This window comes from Lacerta agilis, chromosome 1 (assembly GCF_009819535.1).
Source record: "Lacerta agilis isolate rLacAgi1 chromosome 1, rLacAgi1.pri, whole genome shotgun sequence".
Taxonomy (NCBI): Eukaryota; Metazoa; Chordata; class Lepidosauria; order Squamata; family Lacertidae; genus Lacerta; species Lacerta agilis.
In genome coordinates this window covers 54490823-54517856 of record NC_046312.1, presented here as the reverse complement: position 1 = coordinate 54517856, position 27034 = coordinate 54490823, and the positions used below count along the sequence as shown (strand labels likewise).

General features: G+C 39.4%; 1 protein-coding gene across 4 annotated transcripts in view; it reads left to right on the top strand.

Moving 5' to 3' along the window:
- Positions 1 to 27034, top strand: part of LDLRAD3 (low density lipoprotein receptor class A domain containing 3) — a 112909-nt gene that overhangs the window by 6008 nt on the left and 79867 nt on the right. For 3 of the 4 annotated variants that reach the window (XM_033149733.1, XM_033149724.1, XM_033149748.1), the window contains exon 2: positions 23962 to 24108. The exons of the other annotated variant lie outside the window; for it this stretch is intronic. In XM_033149733.1, coding sequence (XP_033005624.1) covers positions 23962 to 24108 — 147 coding nt within the window. The remainder of the gene's footprint in view (positions 1 to 23961; positions 24109 to 27034) is intronic. 4 annotated transcript variants of the gene reach the window in all.

The window sequence follows — 27034 nt, the reverse complement described above, 5'->3', positions numbered from 1 at the left end:
GATTCAAAATAGCTTCCAATTTCTCATCTAATCAGGAAAGTCTTAGGACTATGGAAACATATTTGGGCCGCAGCTTAGTAGTTTAAGTGTCTTTCCTAATGAAGAAACCAGACATATATTATGATTAATAATATGTCATTAACATAGCCTATCCTTAGTAGGTTTATCCCTTCCTGGTGCTACAACTATTGTTGCTGAGTTTGTCAAAATACAGCCAGAGACTTAATTCAAAAACACATGCAAACAAATCACCAGTGTTGCAAAGCATTGCCTATTCAAGGGCTCTTCAAAAGACAAGTGGAGATTTGCCTGGAGAAAAAAATGCAATGTTATTGCACTGTTAAAATTTTGCAGGCATTTCACCTGGCTTCCTGCTGTTTCCCACATCTTTTCCAGGAACGCACTAATGAAGCAAAACTAGCCAATGTTTGCGCTTCTCTCTACATTCAGGGCAACAAGAGTCGTATCCTGCTCAGAAACAACACAGGATTCCAAAATTGTTTGCTGCTAGACTGCGTTATGGAACAGAGTTGTATCAACAATCTGTGATGGAAGGGGAAGTAATGTAATATGGCTGCTATTGCTTATGAATGAGCTAGTGAAAAATGAGTAGCACCTCTACTTCATTTTCATAATGTAAGAACACTGGAGTAGTGGATGAATAAACGTGCTGCTAACCAAGCTGGCAGTGACTGTTTCTTTTAATAACATGACAATGTAGGTATGCACTATGTCAAATGTAAACCAGTATTTTTTGGAAATGCGCTTTGATTTATATGCACAGATGGGAAAGATTATTACTTCTCCTTGTAGGTAGGCCTACTGTATTGTAAATGTCAACAGCCACTGGTGAAGTTTCCCTATGCATCAAGGTTTGCAATAGGTATAAAAGTTTTGGGAAGGTTGGACTTCTTCAAGTTACTAATATGTACTGGGCACCTAATGGATCCTTACGTAGGGCGGGCAGCTGCATGTGTTGGACTCAAAATAGCCAGTAGTCACGTTCCCCTGACTCTCATGGGAATTGCTGGTTATGTACATAGACTGTTTAAGAAGTTTTGATGCATAAGGCAAAAACTCTAAATGGTGGTTAGAAATATAATTACAGGCACCACCACCCCTTTATGCATGTTCTACTTGCGCACAACCACTTTTACATGGGTCATCACAAAATAAATAAATAAATCCTTTTACATGATTTCAATTTTGCATGCAGGGGCCTGGAATGTAACCCCTGTGTAAGTCTGTATAATATATTAAATAACTTTCAGCTTGCTGCCGTTATGGTAGTATAGAATTTGATCCCAAATTTGGTCTACCTGCCTACCAGTAGAAACTGCTCTGATTTCTTAAGTGCAGGTTGCAGGAGAAGTTAAGTGACAAAGCTGTGTAAAGCAAGTTTTCTAATTCTGCCTATGCAAACATTTTAGTTCTGAGGCTCTTCCGAGGCTGGCCTGTAGCTCTCATACAGGGCTGCCATGCACTTTTATGTACATTGACTATGTAGGACAGATAGTCACATATTTTTAGGGTTATTTTGCAGTACTTAAGCATAGCAAAATCTGTGCCTAGGTAAAATGTAGAATGTATGTTTCAATGTTAAAAAGGGCATTTTAACAGTTTCAGGAAAGGCTTTGCTTTATGCCAAGTGAAATGAATTTTGCAGGCCCCTGGTTTGTCATCATTCAGGTCTCCTGTTTCAGTGGTATTCTCTTTTCAATGAGTGAGTGGTTTGTTAATAGGCACTTAGAGCAGTGTGTTAAAAGTTAGATTTGACAGCAGTTTCAGTTCAGGCAGAGAGACCGTCAGCTTCTGTGTATCAAAAGTTTAGAGTTACTTTTAAAAAAGAAGAAAATTAAAAAGAGGATGTTTGCCTTGGCAAAAGGGTATGATGAAATATATTTCTACTGAAATATATTTGAATGTATTGAAACAGGAGACACGATTTTAAAATAGTTCACCAGTGCTGTACCTCCAGACCGCCTACTGACCTTTAACTTAAATAGACCATGGGAAACTTTACAGGCTAGCATCGTTTGTCATTAATAGCAGTTGGATGGGCTATCTCTTTTACTGCTGAAAAAAGTCTTGTGCTTTTCTCCTTCCTCCAGCTAGCAAACCCTTGACTGTGAAGTAAAGCACTGTTTTTAATTGACTCTGAAGGGAACATGCTATATTGAGGGAGATTTTGAGGCATATGTTTCTGGTCAGTGAACACCCAGCAAAGTAATGTGGTGGAGTTCTTCTGAGATTGTATCACTTCATATAACTACGGTACTGCGCCTGACAGTTTTTCCAGTGCAATTTTCCCATAAGAAAATTCCTGTTTATTTGTCAATTGGAGAGAAACATTTGTTACAGACAACTCTCTGATAACTCTAGCTTTTGATGTCCGGGGCATTCAAAAAGCACAAATCTCTTCCTCCATTATTCTTGTGGTCTGAAAAGGTTCTGTCCCAGAAGAAATCTTCACAATGAGATTTGGTTTGAATGTATAGATTCTTGGTCTTTTTAAATCTGGAAAATTGGGCTTAGGGAGTGCATTACCTATTCATCAGTTTTGCATGATTTGCAAATGCTGAAGTCTTCAGGCAATTGCAAGCAATCAGAATTGTAGGTGAAATCTAATATTGTATGGATGTTTCCCTCCAGCCATTAAAAGCAGATTCTGTGGGTGCACAGAGGCTGTAGTGAGGAAGAGAGGAAGGGGAAGTCCTATTCTGTGGGTAGAAGTTTGTTCTGCAAGCAGATGGACACAATTGGATATTGCCCTTTGCAAGTACTTATGGAAAGCATTTCTTTGCAAAAAAAGAAAGAGGAAATAACGTAAAAATTGGCTACTAAACCTAGAGTGTTGGCTTCCATATATGCTGTCATTTCTGGAGGTTTTGCTGAAATCAGTGGTAGTCAAGAAAAAGTGCTTAGCATTTCAAATGTTCTTCCCTTAGCACAGGGGGAAATGGTGATAACTTCAGTTTTCACATATAGTTTGACTCTGCTAATTACATAATAATATCCACTGAACCAGACATTTCTACACTGATGATTTTTAGAAATTGGAAAGCAAGTGCCCCGATATTAACCTGAGGGCTCTCAAACAACTAACAGGCCAGCGGGTCCATTTAAGAAATTTATTAGAAAGCCTAAAAACTCTCTTGGCAAGTATTCAAAAGTCCTATTAGGAATCTTCTAGAAACTCATTCTGATTAGATTATATGTGTTTCACCATAATTTGTATAGATGCCGTTCGCTAATAAAAAAAGCTCAAATAAAATGTAAACATAAAGAAGGAAATTAACAAGAAGGAATGAATAGATGTGCCAGCTAGATGTCTATGGCAGCAAAAGCTCTTTTTTAAAAAGCCAGATGCAGCTTTGATCACTCTGACAGTATGGTGAGTGCAAACTGAGGTTGAGCGGAGGTGTTGCTTGCCCATATAATTTATTAATTGTTTCCTTGGCTGCCATCCTATGTGTATTCTCTGGAGGAATGTTGCTTTTAGTCAGCACACTGATTTGTATAACTTCTAAACCAACTTAATTTTATTGTGTGTAGCACTTAAACCGGATCTCTTAGTTGCTTTTTGAGGCGGGGGAAATTAGGGATTTATTTATTTCAGGATTGGTATGGGGCTTTTCAGGGCAAAGTATCCCAACAGTGTTGAGCAGTGTACATAACACACGTATACCTGGCCTTACATATTTAAACACGGCATTCCATGCCTTGATGCTTATCAAGGCTGACTGCATGATTTAGGGGCCCTAGGGCACATGTAATATGTAATGGCAATGGTTGAGTTGGCATCCAATGCCATCTAAAACCATCAGTACCTCTAACCATCAATACCTGAAGTCAAGCCTGCCAATTCTTTACCATTTGAGTGAACAACTGCTCTGGTTCTTACTTGACTTACTTTTTACTGGCTATTTGGAACTTTTTGCTTCTGCCCAGATCATTTTGAGTCAGGACCCTTCCCGGGGCCAGGATATGTAGCAGCAGCAACAGGAGTGTGGGGTTGATACTCATTAAAGGTAAAGGGACCCCTGACAGTTAAGTCCAGTTGTGAACGACTCTGGGGTTGCGGCTCTCATCTCGCTTTATAGGCCGAGGGAGCGGGATTTGTCCACTCTGCAGGCAGTTTTTTCGGGTCATGTGGGCAGCATGACTAAGCCGCTTCTGGCGAACCAGAGCAGCACACGGAAACGCCGTTTACCTTCCCGCTGGAGCGGCACCTATTTATCTACTTGCACTTTGACGTGCTTTCGAACTGCTAGGTTGGCAGGAGCAGGGACTGAGCAACGGGAGTTCACCCCGTTGCAGGGATTCAAACCGCCAACCTTTTGATTGGCGAGCCCAAGGCTCAGTGGTTTAGACCACAGCGCCACCCGCGTCCCTTGATACACATTGATATTATGTTATTGTTGTTATTTAATTAACGCTATTACCCACCCTTCACCAAGGTGGTCCCAGGGCAGTTAACAGCAATTTAAAACTCTGAGTTTAAAACAGCTAAAACTAATTACAGTCACAGGAATAGGGTTGGTCATGAACCCACCCCCTTCTCTGCTGTAACTGTATCAGTTTTAAAGAATAAGATATAGGAGCATAAATGAATATACTGTAGAATACAGTAGGGGTGGGAGTGACACATGTTTTTATGGATTCTTTTGTTGATTTCATTCTCATGTTTTATACTGCCTTGATATGTTTTTATGAAAGTGTGAATTTTAAATGTGTAAATAAATAAAAAATTCCCACCCACATTGCATTTTGTATTAGCATAGCCAGAATGCGGTAATTTTTGTCTACCACAATTTTCTTATGACTGCAGAAAGAGCCCTTTAATGCCAGATTTGCACAGTTACATATGTCATAACTGCAACTTGATTTGTGAAATTGTTATAATGGAAACAGTCTTGTCCTGCAGGCGCAATGCCTGATAAATTTTGTCTCTGCTGCCAGTTGAAGTGTAAAGCTTATCATTGGATTACTTCCACTTTTAATAGGCCACATGACTTAGAATTATAGAGTTGTAGTGTTGGAAGGGACTACGTGGCTCATCTAAGTTGTGTAGTTATTTATCTCCTTGACATCTGATGGGAGGGTGTTCCACAGGGAGGGTGCTGCTGCCAAGAATGCCCTCTGCCTGGTTCCCTGTAGCTTTACTTCTTGCAGTGAGGGAGCTTCCAGAAGACCCTTGGAGGTGGACCTCAGTGTCTGGGCTGAATGATGGGGGTGGAGACTCACTTTCAGATATACTGGCCTGAGGCTGTCTAGGGCTTTAAATGTCAGTACCAACACTTTGAATTGTGCTTGGAAACATACCGGGAGCCAGTGAAGATCCTTTAGCACCAGTGTTATATGTTCCCGGCGGCCATTCCCAGTCACCAGTCTAGCTGCTGCATTCTGGATTGTTGTCACTCCTTTGGTGAACAAGTGGTACCAGGGATTACTCCTAAAACAGCTAAGGGGGAACCAGCTGAGGGTAAAAGCATGACTTTGTACAGTGAAAGCAGATGACAACTTTCTGAAATCCAATCAAGGTTCTTCAGACAGCTTGCAAAAAGTGCCACAAACTGTGATTATTTCTAAAACTCTGACCATGTATGCCCATTTTCTTCAATGAAAGAAAGTACTGTACACTGAATGCACCAGACTTTCCCTTTGTAAAAGAAAATAAGGAGGTTATCTGGTTCAGAGCTCTGGGTTGACAGATCATTCTTAAGAGAGTGATCAAATTAAAACAGTAACCTACAGCATCTTTGCAAATTCAGATTTTGGAAGCAGTCACACCCACTTAACAATAATGTGATGGGTGACTCAAGAGCATTAGCTGTGCAACCAGCAGCTATTGTGACTTCCAGAATATGATTACTTGGAGAAGTAAGCAAAGTGAACTCATTCCAGACCAGGGCGTTTACCTGTAAAACATATGTTTCCCAGGATTAAGGCAAGAATATGTGACTGACTTGTGCTTGCAAAACTCCATAAACTAGATTTTGGCAAGGGAATTGGTGCTGGCTTCTCTCTTGGCATATGCTGGGTCTCTACATCTACTAGGGTAATGTATGGGTGGAGTACTGTGAAATGACATGCAGCAATATCCTACAGTCAAAGAAATTAGAGGTGGAACATGTCTGATTTATCTTGTTAATTTCCTTCCACAAAGAAAAATTCTTTGTGCATTGTGCAATGCAGATTATTAGGGCTGGCAGCTTTCAACGTCTACCGTAGTATCTTTTAATCTTTCTTTATTTAAATGAATGTGCAGCTTCGTTTGTGGAAGGTAAAAAAAAAAGGTGACTTAACATGAAAAGCTCCTAGCCACTACTGAATGCACATGTCATATATTTTCATTGTTTGCTGTGCATTTGAACCTGGAGTCTATGCCCAGCTCTAACCCTAACCTTTAGGAAAAAGAAGTCAGTGGTATGTTTGTAGCAAACATTTCTTAAGTTGAAATGACCTAAACTAAATATATTAGTAAATCCATTTGAAATAAAACACACACTTGAAAACAGTTACATTTTATTTTCAAACAACCCTTATAGCCTTATACAGTAAATGGGTTTATACTGTATAGTGGACTCTGGTTTGTATTATATTCATATAATATAATATAATATAATATAATATAATATAATATAATACATATAATATAAGTGCTTATATTCATGGGCAGGAAGGAGCCTTAGCAAATCCTCAAGCTTGCATGCTGCCCTCACCCCGAAGTGTTTTGAAACAAACTTGGATTAGTTTAACAAGCCAGCATTATAACCCATGGCTTGAAGCAGACTTGCTTAAAAATTTATTAGCTTGTTTTAAACCACAGTCTTTTTACTCCTACCTGGCAACCAGCTAGGATTCTGTGAAGGTAAAAGAAAACACTAGTGTAGTCCTTCTCCCAGCCACAAGGTGGAGAGGAGAGGGAGGCTTTGCTTAGGTTCCATTTATCCTCTGCACTGAGCTCTAAACTGTGGTTTAGTATTATCCGTGAAACAACATATTTCCATCAGTTTTACTGGAGTATTAACATTGTCCATTTGTGTCTCTCATCCAATAGCACTGTGTCCCCTTTAGCATATAAGGAGCTCGGTTGGCATCTTGTTTTTAAGAATGAAATGGAAAAAGAGAAAAGCCCAGTAACCAAAGGATGCCATTGCTGTGTTGCATGTTAAAAGCTGTGTCTCTTAGAATGACATGCCCAAGTATTGGACATAGGCTACCCCAGAATCATTCCCCCCTGCTGACTGTTTCTTCTGGAGAACTTTGAAGCTTGTGTTTGGGACAAGGATATATCAGGAAGGAAGGGGAAATTACCATTAGCTACTGCTTTTAAGCCCCTGCTGAATGTGAAGGCATTCTTCTTCAAAAGATTTGCTTGTTTAAATGCTTGTTTATGTACTCGGTCACACCAGCACAACTTCATTATCAACAAAGAAGTCATACCAACATGAAAGTGGTGTAACTAACAGGGATTCTGGTCTGAAAAAGACCTCAAATAATTGCTTGCTTAATTTCTATTCCACTCATCGGAATGGCAGAGCTTTCATGTTGCTCTCTGTTTACACTCTTTTGTTGTGCAATGTTTATTTAGATAGGGTGTTGCTTGATTTTTATCTCCCTGTGCAGAACTATTTACACCAAGTTTGTAAAAAGTGCTTGAACATGATTCATAGCTGTTAGCAAAGGGTTTTTGCTGGCAGGGTGTCTCTCATAAAGATGTGTCTTCAAGGTTGGCAATGTCACCTGGATCATGCTGTCAGTCTGAAACTTCTTCATTTGCTTAGTCTGGACTAACTTATTTGTTCAGCTTTAACACTGCTCTGTTACACAGTGTTTTCATGAGCAGTTCCCGAAAGATTTTTAAAAACAACAATACAGTCAACAACGTGAAATTTACAATAACAATCAACAAATAAATATGACAAGGATTAAAGCAACTCTCCAGTTGAAAAGCCACTTCTCTCATTGAAAAGCCAACTCAGTTAACAGTTTAAAAGTTAAAGTGATGGTGTATTTCATAAATGCTATACTGCTATGGAGAAGGCTCTTAAAAGTCACATGCTGTATTTTAGTCAACATGCCAATTTATGATAGAGTATCTTGGGACAAATCTGGGAGGAAAGGGGGCATTACTTCAGATAATTGTGACCTGGGTTTTGTAGAACTTTAAAGGACTAAAACCATTGATTATTTAGGGCTTGTGTTAATGTAGGCTCTGTGAATGACTAGTTAAAATCCTGGCACTCAGTTTTGGACCAGTTGCAGTTTCCAGATCGTCTTGAAAATGAGTCCCATGTATAGTTGATGACAGTAATCCAGTGTTGAGGTTGCCAAGGAATGGATTACAGAGGCCTAATCTTGATGAAGGAGAAGACAGCTATCAGACTGTCGAAGCTGGAAAAGGGCGTGCTTGCCTATACAGCTGCCAGCTAGGAATATAGGAGCATGCCTGTGTAAAGGAGAACACTCAAGGTTGCACATCTCCTTCAGGAAACCAGATTGAAATGGATGCAGAAGTGGGTATGAAACCAGATTGAAATGAAGCCTGAAACCGGATTGTAACTGATAAGTATTCAAAAGAATCCACCACCTCTAAATTGCTTGCTCCAAGGGTATATAAAGTCTTGTCAGCAACTCTGTGGATCTAAACAGTCCAGGAAAGAGTGCTTTAGGAATGACCTTGTTACAGCTTCCTTAAGAGGTCCAGGAAGTCCTCACCTCACTGTGGTGGTAATAACACTAATGGCCTTAGCCCACCTCGTTGGTGAGGAAGAACATATATTCTGAGCACAAGTGGCTAGTTGAACCATTCCAAGAAGACCATCTGTATCCTTAAGTTTACAGTACTGTATCTCCAAGCCATCCAAACAAAAGAAATGAGATAGAACCAGGGATGGCTCCTGTACAGAGGCATCACTTGAGATCTAGCTAACAGTTGAGAGTCCTGTGGACAACAGGGAGTCCAGCCTGGATCAAATGTGACAGATTGTATCAGTAAAGTATTTGGCAAGTATCTCATGGAATACAGTTCATCAGCCTAATCGTAAGAGAGTCCAGGATTAGTTAAGCAATGTATGGCTTGGGATTCCAGTACCAATAAGGTACTCTTTGCACACGTAACTACGCATGCTGCTAGATAATCTTTGGAGGCCTTTCTTCAACTCCCTTCTCACAACTCTTAAGGAAAAGGTTTCTTCAGCAGTGAGCTGTTTGTGGAATGTTCTACTAATCTTGAGCTCCCTTCAGGAACAAGCAAATACTTTAAAAAAAAAGTTATCACAGGTCATTTAGTATCTTTAAATATATATTTAGCATCCTAAAAGAAACATCTTTATGCAGTTCTGCATAGTCAGATTATCAAGGATTGTTTTTCATTATGTCCAGCAACTGGCTAAAATGTGAAGCTAGTAGCAGTATGCTGCCTAAGCCTCTTTATTGCTACTAATGTTTTAAACTGAAAATTTAATTATTTTTTAATATATCTTGCTCTTCTATATGTATCTAGAGTGGTGATTTGAACTTCTCTCATTATTCTCAGGATTTCTCTGTAATAGGCTGCATAAAGAAACTATTTTGTTTATTCACAGCCATGCAGAATCCAGAACCCATAATTGTTGGTGATTATGGGACATTGGTGTGTTCCTCAACTGTAAGGCTCCTCTATGCTTCTTTAAAGGAGGTACTATTCAGCTGAATATTCTAGCAATAAGCAATAACAGTCTTCAATATTAAAGAGCCTTTGGGATACTTTTCTGCCTAAAAACAATGCACAGGGTTTTATTCTGGTGTTGCTTTTCTGTAATCTATATGCTGCACCTACATTTTATGAGGTGTTAATCAGGAAGATGGCAACATGAATGGTTAATGCAGTGAGAAGTTCTTTTGCTGCATGTTTAACTTCCTGAGTCAGGAATACCTATGCAGATTATTCAAGTGTTGAGCATATAACTCAGCCTCCATTGTATGTTATAGAGTATATTGCATTTGAACAGAGGGAAATTAATTGCTTATAAGAGGTTAGGAAGATGGTGGGAAAACCTATAATCATTTATCAAGTTCTGCAGCATTAGTGAGCTTTATAAATCTAAGTTACACAAATTATATTTATTCTTTAAGCTTCACACATTCATCATGTTCCTTTTTAAAAACAAGTCTCTCATCCATACAAATGCCCTGTAGTTTCAAGCAGTGTTATTCACTGTAGGGCCCTCCCGGTATTTGCTTCTGCTTTATTTAAATAGAAGCCTATGCTGCCAACATAATGGACAACAGCAACGTTCAGTCCTTAGGAAAAATACTCCAGTTACATGACCATTAATAGCTAAATGATTAATGCAGTGTGTCTTGCAGAGGAAGCTTTTTGACTGCTGGGTATCCTCTTACATTTGGCACGTTAATAGCTGGGAGCAGAGGAACTAGGTGAGAAGCCTTCTAATATGAACAGGTCTCTGATTCTGAGCTGAGCACAAAGATTGCTATTTCTGTATAGACATATTTCTATAAAATTATGCTTTCTGATGACCAGAACTTTTATTTTGGAACAAGTGGGATAGATGTGGATACAGAAATGGGACATTATGTTGGTATCTGAAGAAGTGTGCATGCACACGAAATCTCATACCAAGAACAAACTTAGTTGGTCTCTAAGGTGCTACTGGAAGGATTTTTTTTATTTTTTTATTTTGTTTTGATTATGTTCCTCAGTATCTGTCATTGATCTTGTGCAGAAATTAATGAATCTTGGATTAGGTAAGAGACACTTACTTTGGAAAATGGGAACTGCTGCCATCTCAGATAATGTGACATTGTGATGAGGACCAACAACTTCTTCCTTGTGAATCCTAAACAATGCTGCATATTTCCCCTTGCTTTAACAATTAGTGAAACCATCCTGTTTAGCTGATGTGACAGTGTGTCACAGAGCATTAGCATTTACAGAGATGAGATCCTCACCCTTTGGGAAGTTACCCAAAGGCATAGGAAAGAGAAAAATAATCTGCCTTGATAGATGGTTTTCATTCAGACATAAAGGCCCAGTTTGGACGTAATGAATAAGCAATGGTTTTTCATTTTGTTCACGAGCCTCAGGCTTGTGCATTCTCCTTAGATGTGGTGACAAAGGGTGGGATTCCCCTGTTGAGTCCTGTTAGCAGAAGCCCTGTGCAAAGATTTCCCACTTGTGCAATGGGGCTCCCCCCCCCTTGCAGCTGTGTTTCCCAAGATTGGCGGGTGGGGGGGGATGGGAAAATCTCTAGAACAGCATGCTAGGGAGAAGAGGCAGGATTGTTCTGTCTGGCAATTTGAAATGCTTGCCCCAAGTGGACAATTGCCATAGCGTGTCAATGAATTCCCTCCAATGCATTTGAAAGCAGTTGTTTCTGATTTTATTTAACCACAGTTTCATGTTAGGTCTGAACCCTAAACTGTAATGAATCTTTAGTGTGGTTTACAGAAACATGCCAGCTTCATAAACAACTGGTTGAAGTTTGCTTGTTTCTGTAACTGAGGGGTGCTTTAACCCTTTTCTGGCTGAGGGCCACATTGACCTATGGTTAACCCTTCAGAGTTTGCACGGCAATGTGAGTGTGGGCAGTTTCTCTTTTTTTAAAAGATGAAGGTGGGTGGGGGGAGCTTAGGTGTCGCAAAAACATTTTGGCACCTGCAGGAGTGGTTAGTAAACTTTTTAAAAAAAGCCTTTTAAAAAAACTTTTTAAAATGGCAACGGGGTCGTCATAAAAAACCTTTCAGTAAGGTACCTATTGTTCATTTAGCTATAGATATAGCTATTTTAAAACTGAAAAATTGGCTGACACTCAAAAAGATTACTGAAATGTATGTGCTTTGAAGCCCCGAAGTATATGTTAAGGGTAGGCAATATGTTAAGGAGTTTAACAATAAGGAGTAGAGTGTTTTGACTGAAACAAAATTAAAAAATTCCTTCCAGTGGGAATTTTTTTATTTTTTATTTTGTTTTGACTATGGCAGACCAACACAGCTACCTACCTGTAATTGAAAAGTGAAGTACGGTACCAATATTTTTATTGTAAACACCAAATTAAAACATGTATTAACAATTTCTGCTAAAAATGTGATATTAACAATGTGTTACCCATGTGAAATGCGTATTAGTTCATGCTTAACAAAATAATAAATAAAAAAGTGTTGTTGACCCCCCTCCCCAGTAGTGACTAGACATTCTGTTTTGGTGCCCACAACCCAGGTCCCAGAAGCCATTTGGCTCCAAGTTTTTCTATCCCATGGGGGGCACTGGTGGAGGAAGGGGGTGCGATGGGTGTGGTCCACCCCGGGTGTCATCCAGGGGGTGACATTGTCGCCCCTCCACCCTGGGATGCTAGCACAGCATGTGCGCAGCTCTGAGTGCCAGAGCAGCAAGCTCCACCTCTGGGGGAGCTGTCCCTCTGGCTACGCCTATGTCCTATGCCAGATCTACACTTACACTGTCTGGGATTATTGCATGCTGTATATATGCCATGGGGCCACGAAAAGTCGGACACGACTAAACGACTAAACAACAACATTATATGCCATGGAGAGCTTTTCCTGAGCCTTTGTAAAGAAGCTGCAATTCTTCATTGCTCTGCTTTGCAGCTTCAGTCTTTCCCTTCTGCACTTCATTCCATTATTTCCTGCCTGTTCATTGCATTGCAAGATACAGCTATCAGTTAAAATGATGTAATTTGAAGCTTGCTTTGTTTATTGCAAGCCATTATATTACTTTCCTACTAGTCACAAGATTGTCTTAATATATTATATACTTTACTTGCATTTTGTTGTGGCTATTTTTGTCAGCTGGAATTTGTCACTTGTGCCACACAATAAGATTAGCCCTTACTCTTCCCTTACTTGGCCATTGGAAAATACTGCACATGACAGTGCACATTTATTTCCTATCTGCATTTGCTGAATATACGTCCTGTTGTAATAGAGATATATATTTTCTTTCAGCAAGGGTTTCTGTTGTGATGAATAAGTAGAGTAGATAAGGTGAAATTAAACTCCTGTGAGAAGAATGGGGCTGACTTCAATATAATGCCTGCTGTGCATCTTCATAACAGTTTGTATCCCATTGACAAAATGCAATGCCATTCATTTGTGTTATTGATTTGCTTACAGAAAGCAGCTGAAATGTAATACATGCAGGAAATAACTGGAGTCGCATTATATTTTGCACATATTCTTAAAATTTATTGCTGAATACAGCATATTAAGAAGCTGAGACGGTGTCTTGTTTTTCAGAGGGTTACTATGAAAGCTATTATTTCCAGGTATCTGGTAATGATTTCAAGTATTATGCTATTTAAGAGTAAATAAAACAACAATTATTATTCATTTTAAACTGCTTTCATCTTAATGCTTCACTTAAAAGTTGAATATATTGACAGACCAGTAGCCACAATTGGGAGAGCTCAGTTAGACACACTAATTAGTTTCTGCACACTTGATAGGGCTTTGTGATGTACTTGGGCATGAGGGATACATGCAGAGTTCATTACATAGTTCTCAGAATATGCCAAATTTCTTCATGCCCATCTCAAGAATTAGAGACAAAATTGCCTCCTTCTGAATATGTGTCTGTCATGAATCTCTCATTACCCTAGAGCAGAGATGCATCTTCTCCCTCCCTTCTTAAAATAGTTCATGAATCTGAGAGTAATGGATATTCTCTTGTTCAGAAGAATTGCCTTCACTTGAGGCACCTTGTCTAGACTTCTAATTTAATTCATACCAGGCTGCAGCATTCCTTTCTTACTATATAATAAAATTGTATGGCTGTTGTCATGTTGCAGTTTGTGTGGCTGCTGATAGACCATGTGAACTGCAGTGTGATGACAGAACAGCTGGCAGGTGAATGAGCTGGCAGCCCAGGCAAGCAGCAGAGGAATGGTCAATACAGGCCAGGGCAGCTTCCCAGCACCTGTCCTGTTCTGCTGCCACTGTGCACCTCACACTGACACTGCCATTTTGGCCTCTGTGGCACAGGAGGCCAAGAAGTAGGGAAGTGGCAGCGGAGCAGGAGAGTTGCTGAGGAGCTGCTTTGCCCTGCCTGTTCTTCTGTGGCTTTCCTGGGCCACAGTTTGGCTGTTCTGTAAGAGGAGGGGAATGCAATTCAGGAGAGTAGGTGGCTGTGTTTGGTGAGGGAGCAAGGAGGAGGTTAAACAGAGGTGCACAGAGGCTGATAGGTGCTGGGCAGACCTTGCAAGACTTCCTATGCTTCCACCATTGCCACCTGCTGGCAAGTGGTGAGCGGAATCACTTCTTCATCCCCCTCTGCTGCTGTTGCTACTGTGGCAAGAATAGTTTATAAAATATATAAACAAAAAGAGGAAGTGGACTTTACAAATGGAAAAAACAGAACCAAGACATTTGTATAGTTCTCTAACTGCATTCACTCTCATTCCAATCCCTACATGCAAACAGTTGTATCCATTCCTCAATGCCTATCTCTCCCGAGCGTCACGATGCATGAACACTTTTCTTTTTCTACGTGAGATGAAATGACAGGTGTGTGAACAGGCTTCTTTCTCCAACTTCCTCTTGAGTCCATAGAAATAACAGAAGCTGTTAACAAAAATCAAGGAAACACAGAACAGTCTCTGGTTTATTTATGTGCTATATTGGCAAGTTTGGTTATTTGATTACTAGCAAGTCCAAATTGTTTACCAGAGAAGAATTTGCAGTATTTAACTGCTATAATAATAATAATAATAATAATAATAATAATATTTATACCCCGCCCATCTGACTGGGTTTCCCCAGTCACTCTGGGCGGCTTACAGCACATCTAAAAACATAATAAAAACATCAAGCATTAAAAACCTCCCTATACATATGGAACTTTTAAAGAACCTCTTTGATAACTACGCCTGCTGAAGCTTCTGTCTGTATAGGAAATTGACAGATTTGTTTGTTTCTTGTTTTAATTACTGATAAATTTGGCTAAGTACATTTTACCCAGTCCAGAGAAGAGGAAGAATGTTACAAATGTAAGATACTCTAAAATCTCAGCACACTACCTTGGACAGACTTAGTTTATGTGCACCCTGAAAAGGGTGGATAAAAGTAAAAAGATAATTTTTAAAAAGGGGATTTATGTATTTTTTTTTTTAAAAAAAGGATGATTTGGGGTTTTTTCTTCCAAATTCCACTACAGTATAGTGTAAAGCAACAGTTCTGAAGCAAAAAGCATATTGACTTTATTTTTAGGTAATCAATGTGTGTCTTGAAGGAAGATCTTTAAGATTGCCTAGGGGGAATGGCTCTTCTGAGATGGCACCTGCCAGCATCAGTTTTTAGAAGTACATACAGTGTATCAAAAGTAAATAAAACATCTGCTTCCCAGTTATTCAGGATCCCTTATTATATAAAATATACTAAACTATTTTGATAGAAGAACTGATTTATAAATTTATTTTTCTTTGTAAAATCAAGGTGATTTACATATAACATGAAACCATGGTTTGTTAAACTATGGGAGCAGTGAACTTTTGAAGCCGAGTCCTAAGCATGTGGGAATCAAAAGCCAATTACCACCTCTAAACCATGATTTGTCTGCCATATTTCTGGATGCTCAAAGTATGGTGTGGGCTCTTAGCTGTGGTTAGCACAAACCATGGTTTGCATTATGTCTGGACCCCAGCTGGAATCATGGAGGCGAGGTAAAATGTTACAAATGGAACACTGGGATTCAACCCTGATGACAATCCATGTTTCAGATTTCTCCTTTCACTCCATAATTCCATTGTGAAGGGCAACTTCACACCTCCTCTCCTGCTTTTAGGAAAATTATTGCTTGGTATTTCAGCTGAACATGCAAAATATTGTTTGCACTTACTCTGCAAACCAGGATTAGACTCTAGTTTCTAATTGGGGTTTGCAGGAAGAGTATAAACCATAATTCGTTAATTCAGATGAAACATAACTCAGTAGTGTACCTTAAACCAGGCTATTTACATCGGACACTAAATCATCTCAGTGGCCTTGTTTGATATAACACTAAACTATTATTACAGAAGCAACTCAGCAAGTCTTGGGTTCACAACTTCCCTTGCCTCCCAAAATGATTGCAGTTTAGAATTATGTCTGAACCTAGACAAACAGGTTAACTTTAGCCATGGTTTACTAAACAGGTCTGCTTTAGTTTTTTTAATCAAAAATTTAAGACCTCACTAATTAGATACCGTAAATAAATACAAACTAGAAGTAACAATTTTGTGGCATTGTAACAAACAGCAGCAACAACAGCAAACAACTAACAACCTTATTACTTGAGCCTTGGTGGGCAAAAGTTCACATTCTAACAGTTTTTCTTGAACAAGTGAGCCTGTAGATTTGATCACTTGAAGTACAATCCATTTTATTTGTGTAGTCTTCTAGTTAACGTTTAACACCTGTCACATTATAGCTGTGGGGTTTGGTTTCCACCCAGTTCGATTTTAAGTAATTCTTGTATCTCCCAGTAAAATTGATGGTTTTACTCTGGAGCTTGAGGGTATCAGTATGTAAGAAGACACTATGCTTTCACAAAATCACAGCCGCAGCTTTTGGATTGTGTATATAACGTCATAAATAAGTTGCATTATTTTATCTGTTCAGCTTTGTTTCCTTATTGTTCCTTCAGCTAATTAGTGCCAATAAAAACTGCATTTGCACAGCAAAATGTGAATGCTTTAAAACAGGAATTAAAAGCAGGGGTAGAATATTAATAAGGATCTGAGTTGGTAAAAGCTTTCTGAGTGTTTCTGGGAGTAGCTGAGTGTCTTTCAGGATTCAATTTGCAATTTTGGACTCTTAATGGTTCATTCTCTAGTTAAGAATCTTATAATGCATCTTACATTTATCTTGGGGATACGTATTTTTAAAAGAAAATGTACCTCTTTTCTTATTGGAACCATTTATCAGTTATGGGACAAATGTGCTTTGAGCACTGTGCTTCACAACTTCTATTCACTTACTTTTTATGGGTTTATAGCTTCAGATTGCAGCCCTGCAACAGTTTCAGCTCAGCAGTGCTTAACCAGTTTTAAAGTTCCATTTCAATTTGAAGAAGCATTTGCTTAACACAAAATGGAGAGTGGGATGTTTATGTGCATGCATACATGAAAATATACCTAGCTAATTGGACTTCCTGATACAGTATACACATCATTATCTGTATATGAATATTGATTTGAGTCTTCTCATATTTGTGGTTATGTAGCCAAAACTGGACCCCAGCATATAAGATAGAAGCACTGGCAAACTTGGGGTAAGATTGAGGTATGTGCAAGTACACCAAATGGAAAGAAAAATCTTAAGGGAGAGTTTTCCCCCAAATAGCCCAATAATAACTTATAAAATGTGACAGGTGGATAGCCGTGTTGGTCTGCCATAGCCAAAACAAAACAAAAAATTCTTTCCAGTAGCACCTTAAAGACCAACTAAGTTATAAAATTATATAAAAATTATAAAATGTGAGTTCAAACTAGACATTTGCTAATGTATACCTCTGTCTCTTAGGCACTGTGCTATATCAGGTCTCCAAGAGGGGATTCCAGATTTTTAAAAATTCTTCTCCAATACAGATTTGATGCTGTATTGTATATAAATTTGGATCTTTGTGGGGAGACTGTTATCACAGGTTTGCTAGTTTGCCTCTTTATTCCTTTACTTGAATTAATATGAACTTGATGGGGTTTGCCTCCAGATATTTTTCATCTGCCTGCAGTTGAAGACTGAAATTATTCCAAATTCCTTCCCAGTTGGTTTTATTTTGTCCACCTTGCTCTTCCTTACAGAAAGCTGAGTGGCTTACAGCAGGACCTGAGAGACCTTGGGCCAGTCACAGTCTCTCAGCCTAACCTACCATACAGGGTTGTTCCAAGGATAAAATGAGGTGGGGAGAAAACTATGTACACCACACTGAGCTCCTTAGAGGATAGGTGGGATATAAATATAAAAAGAAATTAAATAACTAAAAAGAAATCAGATCCACATATGGTACCTCCACTGCTGGAGGTATGCTTCTGAATTTCAGTTGCTGGAAACCACATGAGGGGAAATACTTGTTGGCTGCTCATAGGCACCTGGTTGACGGGTTATATGGGCCACTGGCCTGATCTGGTGGGCGTTTCATGTGTTAAAGGTAAAGGGTAAAATCCTGACCATTAGGTCCAGTCGCGGACGACTCGGGTTGCGGCGCTCATCTCACTTTATTGGCCGAGGGAGCTGGCGTACAGCTTCTGGGTCATGTGGCCAGCATGACTAAGCCGCTTCTGGTGAACCAGAGCAGCACACGGAAATGCCGTTTACCTTCCCGCCGGAGCGGTACCTATTTATCTACTTGTACTTTGATGTGCTTTTGAACTGCTAGGTTGGCAGGAGCAGGGACTGAGCAACGGGAGCTTACCCCGTCGCGGGGATTCGAACCATCGACCTTCTGATTGGCAAGCCCTAGGCTCTGTGGTTTAACCCACAGCGCCACCCGCATCCTGTTTCATGTGTTAACTAAGTGCAATTCATTGTGAAATTGTATCCTAGGAGATTGAGAAGTTTTTAGGGTTTACTATTCCCCCTCTCCTCCGCTTTGCACTCTCTTTTGGTGTCTGAGCTTTGTGTTCCTTCCTGTTTGTGTTAATGCTGCTCACAGGCTCTGCTTGCCAATAAAAATGTTAGCAGTTGTGTTTGCTAAATGAACAATTAGCCACAGATAGACTTAGCAGCAAAAGTAAACTACTGCATAGACAGAGAACATGTTTTCTTAGCCATGATAAACATTTTCATATGAAAAGTTAGACGACTGAATGTCTTTATGTTAGTTTTCGCCACCTGCATGCTTGCATACATATGCTGAAATTCACTGCCCCAGTATTTAGTGATGGCCATTAGCTTAAATGGCTTTAAAACAGGGTTCATGGAGTATGCATCTACTAAAAGCTGTTAGTCAAAAGCTATATGGATATTTCAGAGAGAACTAGTGGGTGAGGGGTGGAACCTTCAAGCTGTGCCTCTGAGCTTCCCAGTGCAATTTAATTATCCTCTGTGGGAAATAAGATTTTGGACTAGATACCTGATTCAGCAGGTCTGATCTTGTGTAAGAGCACTTATAAAGAAAAGGTTAAATTTGAATTTAGGGCCAAACCAAGTTAGTGAATAATGGGGTATCGATTTTAGTAGTTTCCATCTCTTACCATCTCATTCATAGCAAGGGACACGGAACAGTGTTCCTTCTGAGGCATGGTGCCAGATATAATGCAAGTAGTCTCCTAACTGCGGTGCAGTCCTGCACTCCCACCCTATGCAATTTTAAACCTCTATTTTTTCCTTTACTAGTATTAACTATGGTACAGCTCTGTCTCTGCACCAGTGGCTTTAAAAGTTGTTGAGGTTTCAGTGTTGTTTGTTTCTCATTTTCTTATATAAAGCTGATGTAAAGTCCATTGCATGAATACAATTAATGTATATGTTTTTTGTGATGTGAATAGCAGCCCCACAGAAGCTTTAGCCTCTATGTTCTGGGGGGCTGGGCAAAGAAGTTTAAACTCTTACTTTGTTGTGGTACAACAAAAATAGGTTTCTCTGAATCTGCTGTTTGCAATCAAGAGAAGCTTCTCTGCAAAATGCACTATAGCACGCCTAGCAAGGATTTATGTAGAAGTGTCTTCCAGATCGTTAGGCCCCAGCATCACTTAGCAATTAAGTCCTCCAAAGGGCACAAGTGAAGTTGCCAGTTTGCATCCTGGAGAATAAGTTTTACTTTTAATTCTCTTGTTGCCAGTGAAGCGGGATAGAGTGTAATATGTACAGCTGTATAGCTCTATATAGGTTGCCTAATGCTGTTCACTTGTGTTAATATGAATGCAGACTAAAAATATGGCTACTGCCCAAGCACTGAAGTGATGTAGCCCAAAGATTCTCACCCTCATTCTTACAGTATTATTAATGCTATGGTGTCAGCTACCCATAATGCTTGCTATGCAGATATTTTATTCCTCTGGTGTTCTTTTGGAGAGGAGGGGAAAGAGGCAGGGCAGACAAGTGACTTCCCTACCTATGGATATCCTCTATGAAGCCTTATTAATGTGTCTCCTGGGGTATATCTGTGTTGACGGCAGAGTTGGGCTGTCCATTAGCTCCTCCTCTGCCATTGGGCCTCTTGCTCGAAAGCTGTGTGTTACGTACAGTTGTCTGCAGATAAATTCAAATGTGCAGAGCCCCTACATGAGAATGGGTGCTCACATAATTGATTTTCTCTGCAGGTAATCACACACAACTCAGGAGTGTGGTGGAAATACCCGAGGTGTGGCTAAAAGAGTGGCCCTGCTTCACTGTCAATACAATGCCTGACACAAGTAATGCATGAATAAAAAGTTGAGGGAGCAGTCATGAATATGTAGTACAGGGGTCAGCAACCTTTTTCGGCCGTGGGCTGGTCCACTGTCCCTCAGACCTTGTGGGGGGCCAGACTATATTTTGGGGGGGGAAATGAACGAATTCCTATGCCCCACAAATAACCCAGAGATGCATTTCAAATAAAAGCACACATTCTACTCGTGTAAAAACACCCTGATTCCTGGACCATCCGCGGGCTGCATTTAGAAGGCAATTGGGTCGCATCCGGCCCCCAGGCCTTACTTTGGGGACCCCTGATGTAGTATATTTCTCCCCTAGTGTTACTTTTTGGCTTTGTCATAACTTTTTATCTGGATAACATGAAGCCCTTCTGTAAAATGTTTTCTTGAATGCTCATTAGTGTTGGAAACACTCTTTTTAGCCAACCACATGGAGCTAGTTTCTTACATAAGCAAGAAACCATGACTTGTCTATCTGTTTTGGCTTGGCTTGGACTTTATATTGATTTGATGCCACCCACAGCTTCCACACAAACTTTATTTCCCAACTGGCACATGTTCCTTGTTTTCTCTCAGCCATTAAAGAGGACTTGTGAGCTTTGTATTTATTTTTGTCTCTGCCCAAGCAGAAGCAACAGCTGCTGTGGAGACACTTAAAACCAAAGGCTGGGGATTTCACCAACAATCTCCAACTGTGAAGCCTAGCCATGTCATGTTTGGTGGGATTAATTATTCTTATTTCATTATTGGAAATTTTATAAAGGAGAGGATATGAGAGCATGATGGTAGAGCACATTCAGAATGCATCTAATTTGGTACAAAGAATCTCTGGGGCATGCACCCACCCCTGAGGTAAAATATGACAAGCAGTTAGCACTTTCATAAAAGCATAAAATAATAGAATTGTAGAATTGGGAGGGACCCCAAGAGTCATCTAGTCCAACCTCCTACAATGCAGGAATCTCAGCTAAAGCATCAATGACAGATGGCCATCCCACCTCTGTTTAAAAACCTCCATGGAAGGAGAGTCCACAACCTCCTGAGGGAGAATGTTCCACTGTCAAACAGCTCTAGCTGTCAGAAAGTTTTTCCTGATGTTTTGTTGGAATCTCCTTTCTTGTGACTTCTACCCTCCAGAGCAGGAGAAAACAAGCTTATTACATCTTCCATGTGACAGCCCTTAAGATATTTGAAGAAGGCTATCATATCTCCTCTCAAGTTTCCTCTTCTCCAGGCTAAACATACCCAGCTCCTTCAACTGTTCCTCATAAGGCTTCATTTCCAGACCCTTGATCATCTTGGTTGCCCTCCTCTGCCCACGTTCCAGCTTGTCAACATCCTTCTTAAATGGTGGTGCCCAGAATTGGATATAGTATTCCAGGTGTAGTCTAAGGCAGAATAGAGTGGTACTAGCAGTAACACTATACTATACTACTGTTGATGCTGCCTAGACTATTGTTAGCTTTTTCGATGCTGCGTCACACTGTTGACTCATGTTACGCTTGTGTTCCACCAAGACCCCTAGATCCTTTTCACATGTACTGCTAGTAAGCCAGGTGTCCCCCATCCTGTATTTGTGCATGTGGTTCATTGTGCCTAAGTGCAGAACCTAACATTTGTCCCTATTGAAATTCATTTTATTAGCTAGCGCTAATTCTGTAGCATTACCTACCCCTCCCAATTTGTTGTCACCTGCAAATTTGATAAGCACCCCCTCAATTTCTTCATCCAAGTTGTTTATAAAGACGTTTTAAGATGCAACGTTTGAACTTTTAATGATCAAAATGACAAAGGCAAAAGTAACATTGATTACAGTTTCTGGTCAGCACTGTGTTGCTTTTCATCTGATATGGAATGAAATCAGCACTGAAACAGTTAAAATTTATATCAGAATTTGGAAAATTCAACTTTTTTCTTAAGGAAAGACATGTTATTAAAAATATATTTTGTTTCTCACCATTATGATTCTGAACTCTCTGAAGTTCTGCATTTAAAAAAATTACACGAGATTTTCCAACTAACTACTTTATAAAAATTAAGGTTCAAGAAAAGCATTATACAATTTATTCAGTATTGAAAACCATGGGGGAATGGGATCCCAGAGCTCAATATGTCTACTTAGATACAGTCAACTATCATAGTGTGCATGCTGTTTACTGCAGCACTGTGGGGACCAAACACTTGCAGTTGTGCCAAAATAATTTTGTACTTTTCAACCATAATGATAAGATGGAAAATGGTGTTATTACTATGTAAAGCAAATGGCATATGAAAGCAGCTTGAAGTATTGAGAGGAGATGTTAAACATGTGTAGACATTAAAGATGTTGCTGAATTTCTTAAACAAGGTTGCCCAATCCTTGATTTACCCTTTCATATTAAGAGATCTTTTTGTATTACAGTATTTGTGTATTCCATTGTATGTAAACTGCTTAAGAAATCAAAGGGTCAGCAATAGTTGCCTGAGTAAACATGCTATTTCTGTACTGGTGCTACCTCTTGCATGTTTTATGCTGAGTCAAAGCTGGTATTCAAAGTATTAAAACATATATGTCCCCATGAAATCAACAACTATAAACTAGAATTCGTATTTGCAGAACCTGCTTCAAAGTTAACACTGAGTCCCTTCTGAAACTGATGACAATGGTTCACTTTGAGATAGGAAATGGCACTCCTTAGTGAGCCTGACTTACTTTCTTTCCAATATCACAATCCTCTAGGCTCATTAGCATGTATTTTGACTAACAGCAGTCTTGAGGGTTTAATTTAGTAATATCTTTAGGTCGTGTCACTTAAGATTTGCTTATCTAGAGATACTGGGGATTGGACCTGGGAAATCACATATAAATAAAGATCCAAGTTTGATTATGCAACTATTCCTCCAATAATTCTTAGTTAACTAGGGTTAAAATAAAAAGTCTCTGTCAAATACTGTACACACAGGTTACAAAACTTGGCAAATTCCTTCACTGTGGATGAACCAATTTTTACTTTTATAAGAATTTCAAACTAGAATTTGAAACTTTAGAAATAAACTAATTGTATGAATTGAAAAAAATGTTCCCTCTTTTGTACCACCCACTGGAATGAGATATTGGGCAGGTGTGATGAAAAAGCTCTAGTCTGCAGTTCCAGTCATAAAATGGATTGGAGAGGGTACTTTGTAGACTGTGTAGTCCTATACATATCTACTCAGTAGTAAATCCCATTGACTTCAGTGGGTATGTATGTATGTATGTATGTATAGGACTGCATCCTTAATAATTGTAGCTCTCCCAATGCAAAGAAATCTCAGCCTGTGAGATCTTTTCATGTTAAGGAGAATGAATAGTGATTCCCTTTCCTTTGAAAATATAAAAAACTCTGTTATTCAGTTATTCTATCTCTAGCCCTAATCATAATGGATGGCTCCCTTGTAAGGCAGAGACCAAAACTAAGGCCAAACATGGTATTCTTTAAGGCAGGCACTGCCTTGCCATTCATTGAAAGGCCGCCTTTGATTCAGTGGGTGCCTCTACTAATGGAAAAGGGGAGCCAGCAGCATTGCTTTAGATGTGAAAGCAGTTTCTGCATATGTAAACACTGTGCATTTTATCTTCTTGTTGCAGAAGGCCAACAGTTGCCTTGGAATAACTTCACAAATGAATGTAATATTCCTGGAAACTTCATGTGCAGTAATGGACGTTGCATCCCAGGAGCCTGGCAATGTGATGGGCTGCCAGACTGCTTTGACAAAAGCGATGAGAAGGAATGCCGTGAGTGTCCTCTACTTGATTGCTACCTTTCATATTTTGAATAGTAAGACTCAGCCATGTAAAAATCAAATGCATTTCAGGGATTAGTATTCAACCAGTGTTACCATATTTCTTATTGGTTTGTCTAACTGAAGCGACTGTTCACTTCTTGCTTTGTGGCAGTACAATTTATTGTAGGTTGACGAAGACAGTACCTTTCTGAAGGGCACTGCAAATTTCATTGCTGGGCTGGCAATTAAATCTGCGTTTGCTCTATCCAAATTTGTCATGAGCAGATGCAGTCTGTTTGATTATTTTCTGTGGCTTGAATTTGCCCCATGTTTCAGTTTAACCCGCATAATTTCTAAAATTCTGGAACAGTCACCCACATAGTTTACCATATTTTTCAGTTTGCATCTCCCCCTCCCGCTCACTTTCATGGTTAGTGATGCGCACAAACAGATGAGGTTGCTGAGTGCAATACCTGCAAAAAGTGATCTGGATGAAATAGAGTAATCACATGATTTCACTACAAAAACAGAAGAATTGTGGATCAGCACTTACCTGTAAACAACATACAGTAATTCAAAATCTCCAAATGCAGAGAGCAATTCATTTATGCAGAATTTCACAATCATACATAAATAGTCTGGTAATTATTAGCGAAGTCGTGCATGCGACTTTCAATCATAATGCTTGCCTATGTGAACATCATTGTTCCTATAAATTCTGTGTATTGTTCTCCACAAGACTGCAATCCTCAGAATGTTCTCAACCCCCTCTTTACGCCAGAGGATGGGGCTTAGAGCCACTCCTAGTCTCTGCTCTGAGTACCTAAGTTTATGACTCTTATCATTGGGTCCAAGTGAGAACAGCCTTCGTTTCCACACTTCCTCCTAGAAACACAATAACAATTCTCACAATTTTCCTGTGTTATTTCTTTCTGTTCTATCTTTTTGTCTTCCACAGAGACTATAAACAGCATAGGAAAGAAATCTAGTTAGTGAATATTCAAAACTTGATTGACTTCTTTCTACTTTGATTGGGTCATTTCTGTTTGTTTCAATTGAAAACATTTTAGTTGCAACCTCACTTCACCTCGGAACAGGAAGAGAGGTTAAAATAATAATAATACTTCAGGGAGGAATTCAATGTTGCACTAAAATGATCATTCTGTCAGGGCAGCTGACAGAACTTCAGCTTGAATTTAGAATGCCTTTTCTGCTTTTTATTTGTCAAATAAATGCATGTGGTCTTTGGTTAAATCTTTGCAAAAGGAAACCAAAGCCCAGCAAGCACCATGTGTCTTGCAAACACATTTTCTAAGTTCTATATTGGCTGTTTTGGCAAAAACATTCCATGGCACCAAAACCACTACTGTGATGTAATGTTTGTTGCCTAAAGTTGTGTGGCCCTGATCGCCTGACAACAAAGAATTAACATTAACAGCATAGAGTGGATTGGATTTCCTTTTTGGCTCACAATTGTATCTTAAATTAGGTGTTCTGGGATTGTCATTATGGGACCTGGGATAATAATTTCTGGCCAAGTTTAGGTGTAATTCAACATTCTTTCCATCCACAGTATTCAAGACCAAATCGTATCCTTAAACCCAGTGGAATACATTTCTCTCTCTCTCTCTCTCTCTCTCTCTCTCTCTGCTCGTGTGTACATTAAAAAAAAGAGTAATCAATTATTTTTATTTTCCCTTTCATATAATTTTGTTTATCTTTTCTTTGCATGCCACCTACTGCCTTGAAAATAAGCAATTAATGAAGTGTTGCTGAACAGACTTCTTTTTTGCTTATGAATAAGTCAGTAATAGCCTGCCAGTGACCATAGACTCAATTCACAATATTCTTTTGTCACTGAGAATAAACTGGATCCACAAGGTTTTGGTAGTAATTAATATAGTATCTGCCAGTAAAATTTAAATAGCTGCAAAACCTCAGTTCATAAAATTCCTTTCGTCAGTTGGATTGGGTTAATGTCTTGGGATTTGTCAATTGATGTTTTTGCAAAACTATGATCTCCCCCCCCCCCCCCACACACACTTTTCTAGTTGGGCTAGTTTATTAAAATATATTAGCCAGGCCATTTTTATTTCACCCAAGCAGAGATAATCATCCTTTTTTTGTTTTGTTTTTCCCTACCTTTGTCTGCTAACTTAACTGATCTCATGAATAAATTTAAAAATAATGCAAAGGAAAAGGAATCTGGGAAGCAGGTGATTCATTTCCTGTTATGCCCTGTAGTTGACAGGTGAGGTACACGTAAACAGAAGAGACCGTGGTGATAGATTTTCAGTTTTAAATAACTCTGGAGGGCTGCAGACTTTCATTTTAATTTATTTTATACCCTGACTTTCTCATTACAAAATGATGGCGTAACTTGCCTTACAAAATGGAGAAAAATGGCAAGAGCTCTAGCACTGAGTGAATAAAATCAATGGGAAGAAATCAATCCACTGTTAACATGCCAGAAAGCACAGAAAATCCAAGATGTAAAACTAGTGTTGTGAAATTAAAAGAATGTTTAAGGTGTGCGCTCCAAGTGGGAAGAGCATAGCATACTTAGGGTGCTGCACGACAGCCCTGCTTTGTAACTCACAGGATTTTATTTATTGAGTAGGGTGACTGGATCAGACTTTCCTACGTAGATTGGTTGGAGGAAGATTTAGATAGCAAAGGCACTGCTTCCATTATGTTGGGTCCCACTGTGTATGGATTTAAAGGTAATAATAACCAGCACCTTAAATTGTGCCTCAAAGCTAATTGGCAGCCAGTGTGATCAACTGCACTTGAGTCTTTTGAGCTTGACAACTTGCTCCCCACTCAGGAAGACTGGGGAGCATCATCTGTAGTTCTGAGCAGTCTCTAAGGCTAGCCCCGTGCAGAGAGTTTTAGAGAAAGTAACCCTCACGCTTACAATTTATACATGATGGTTG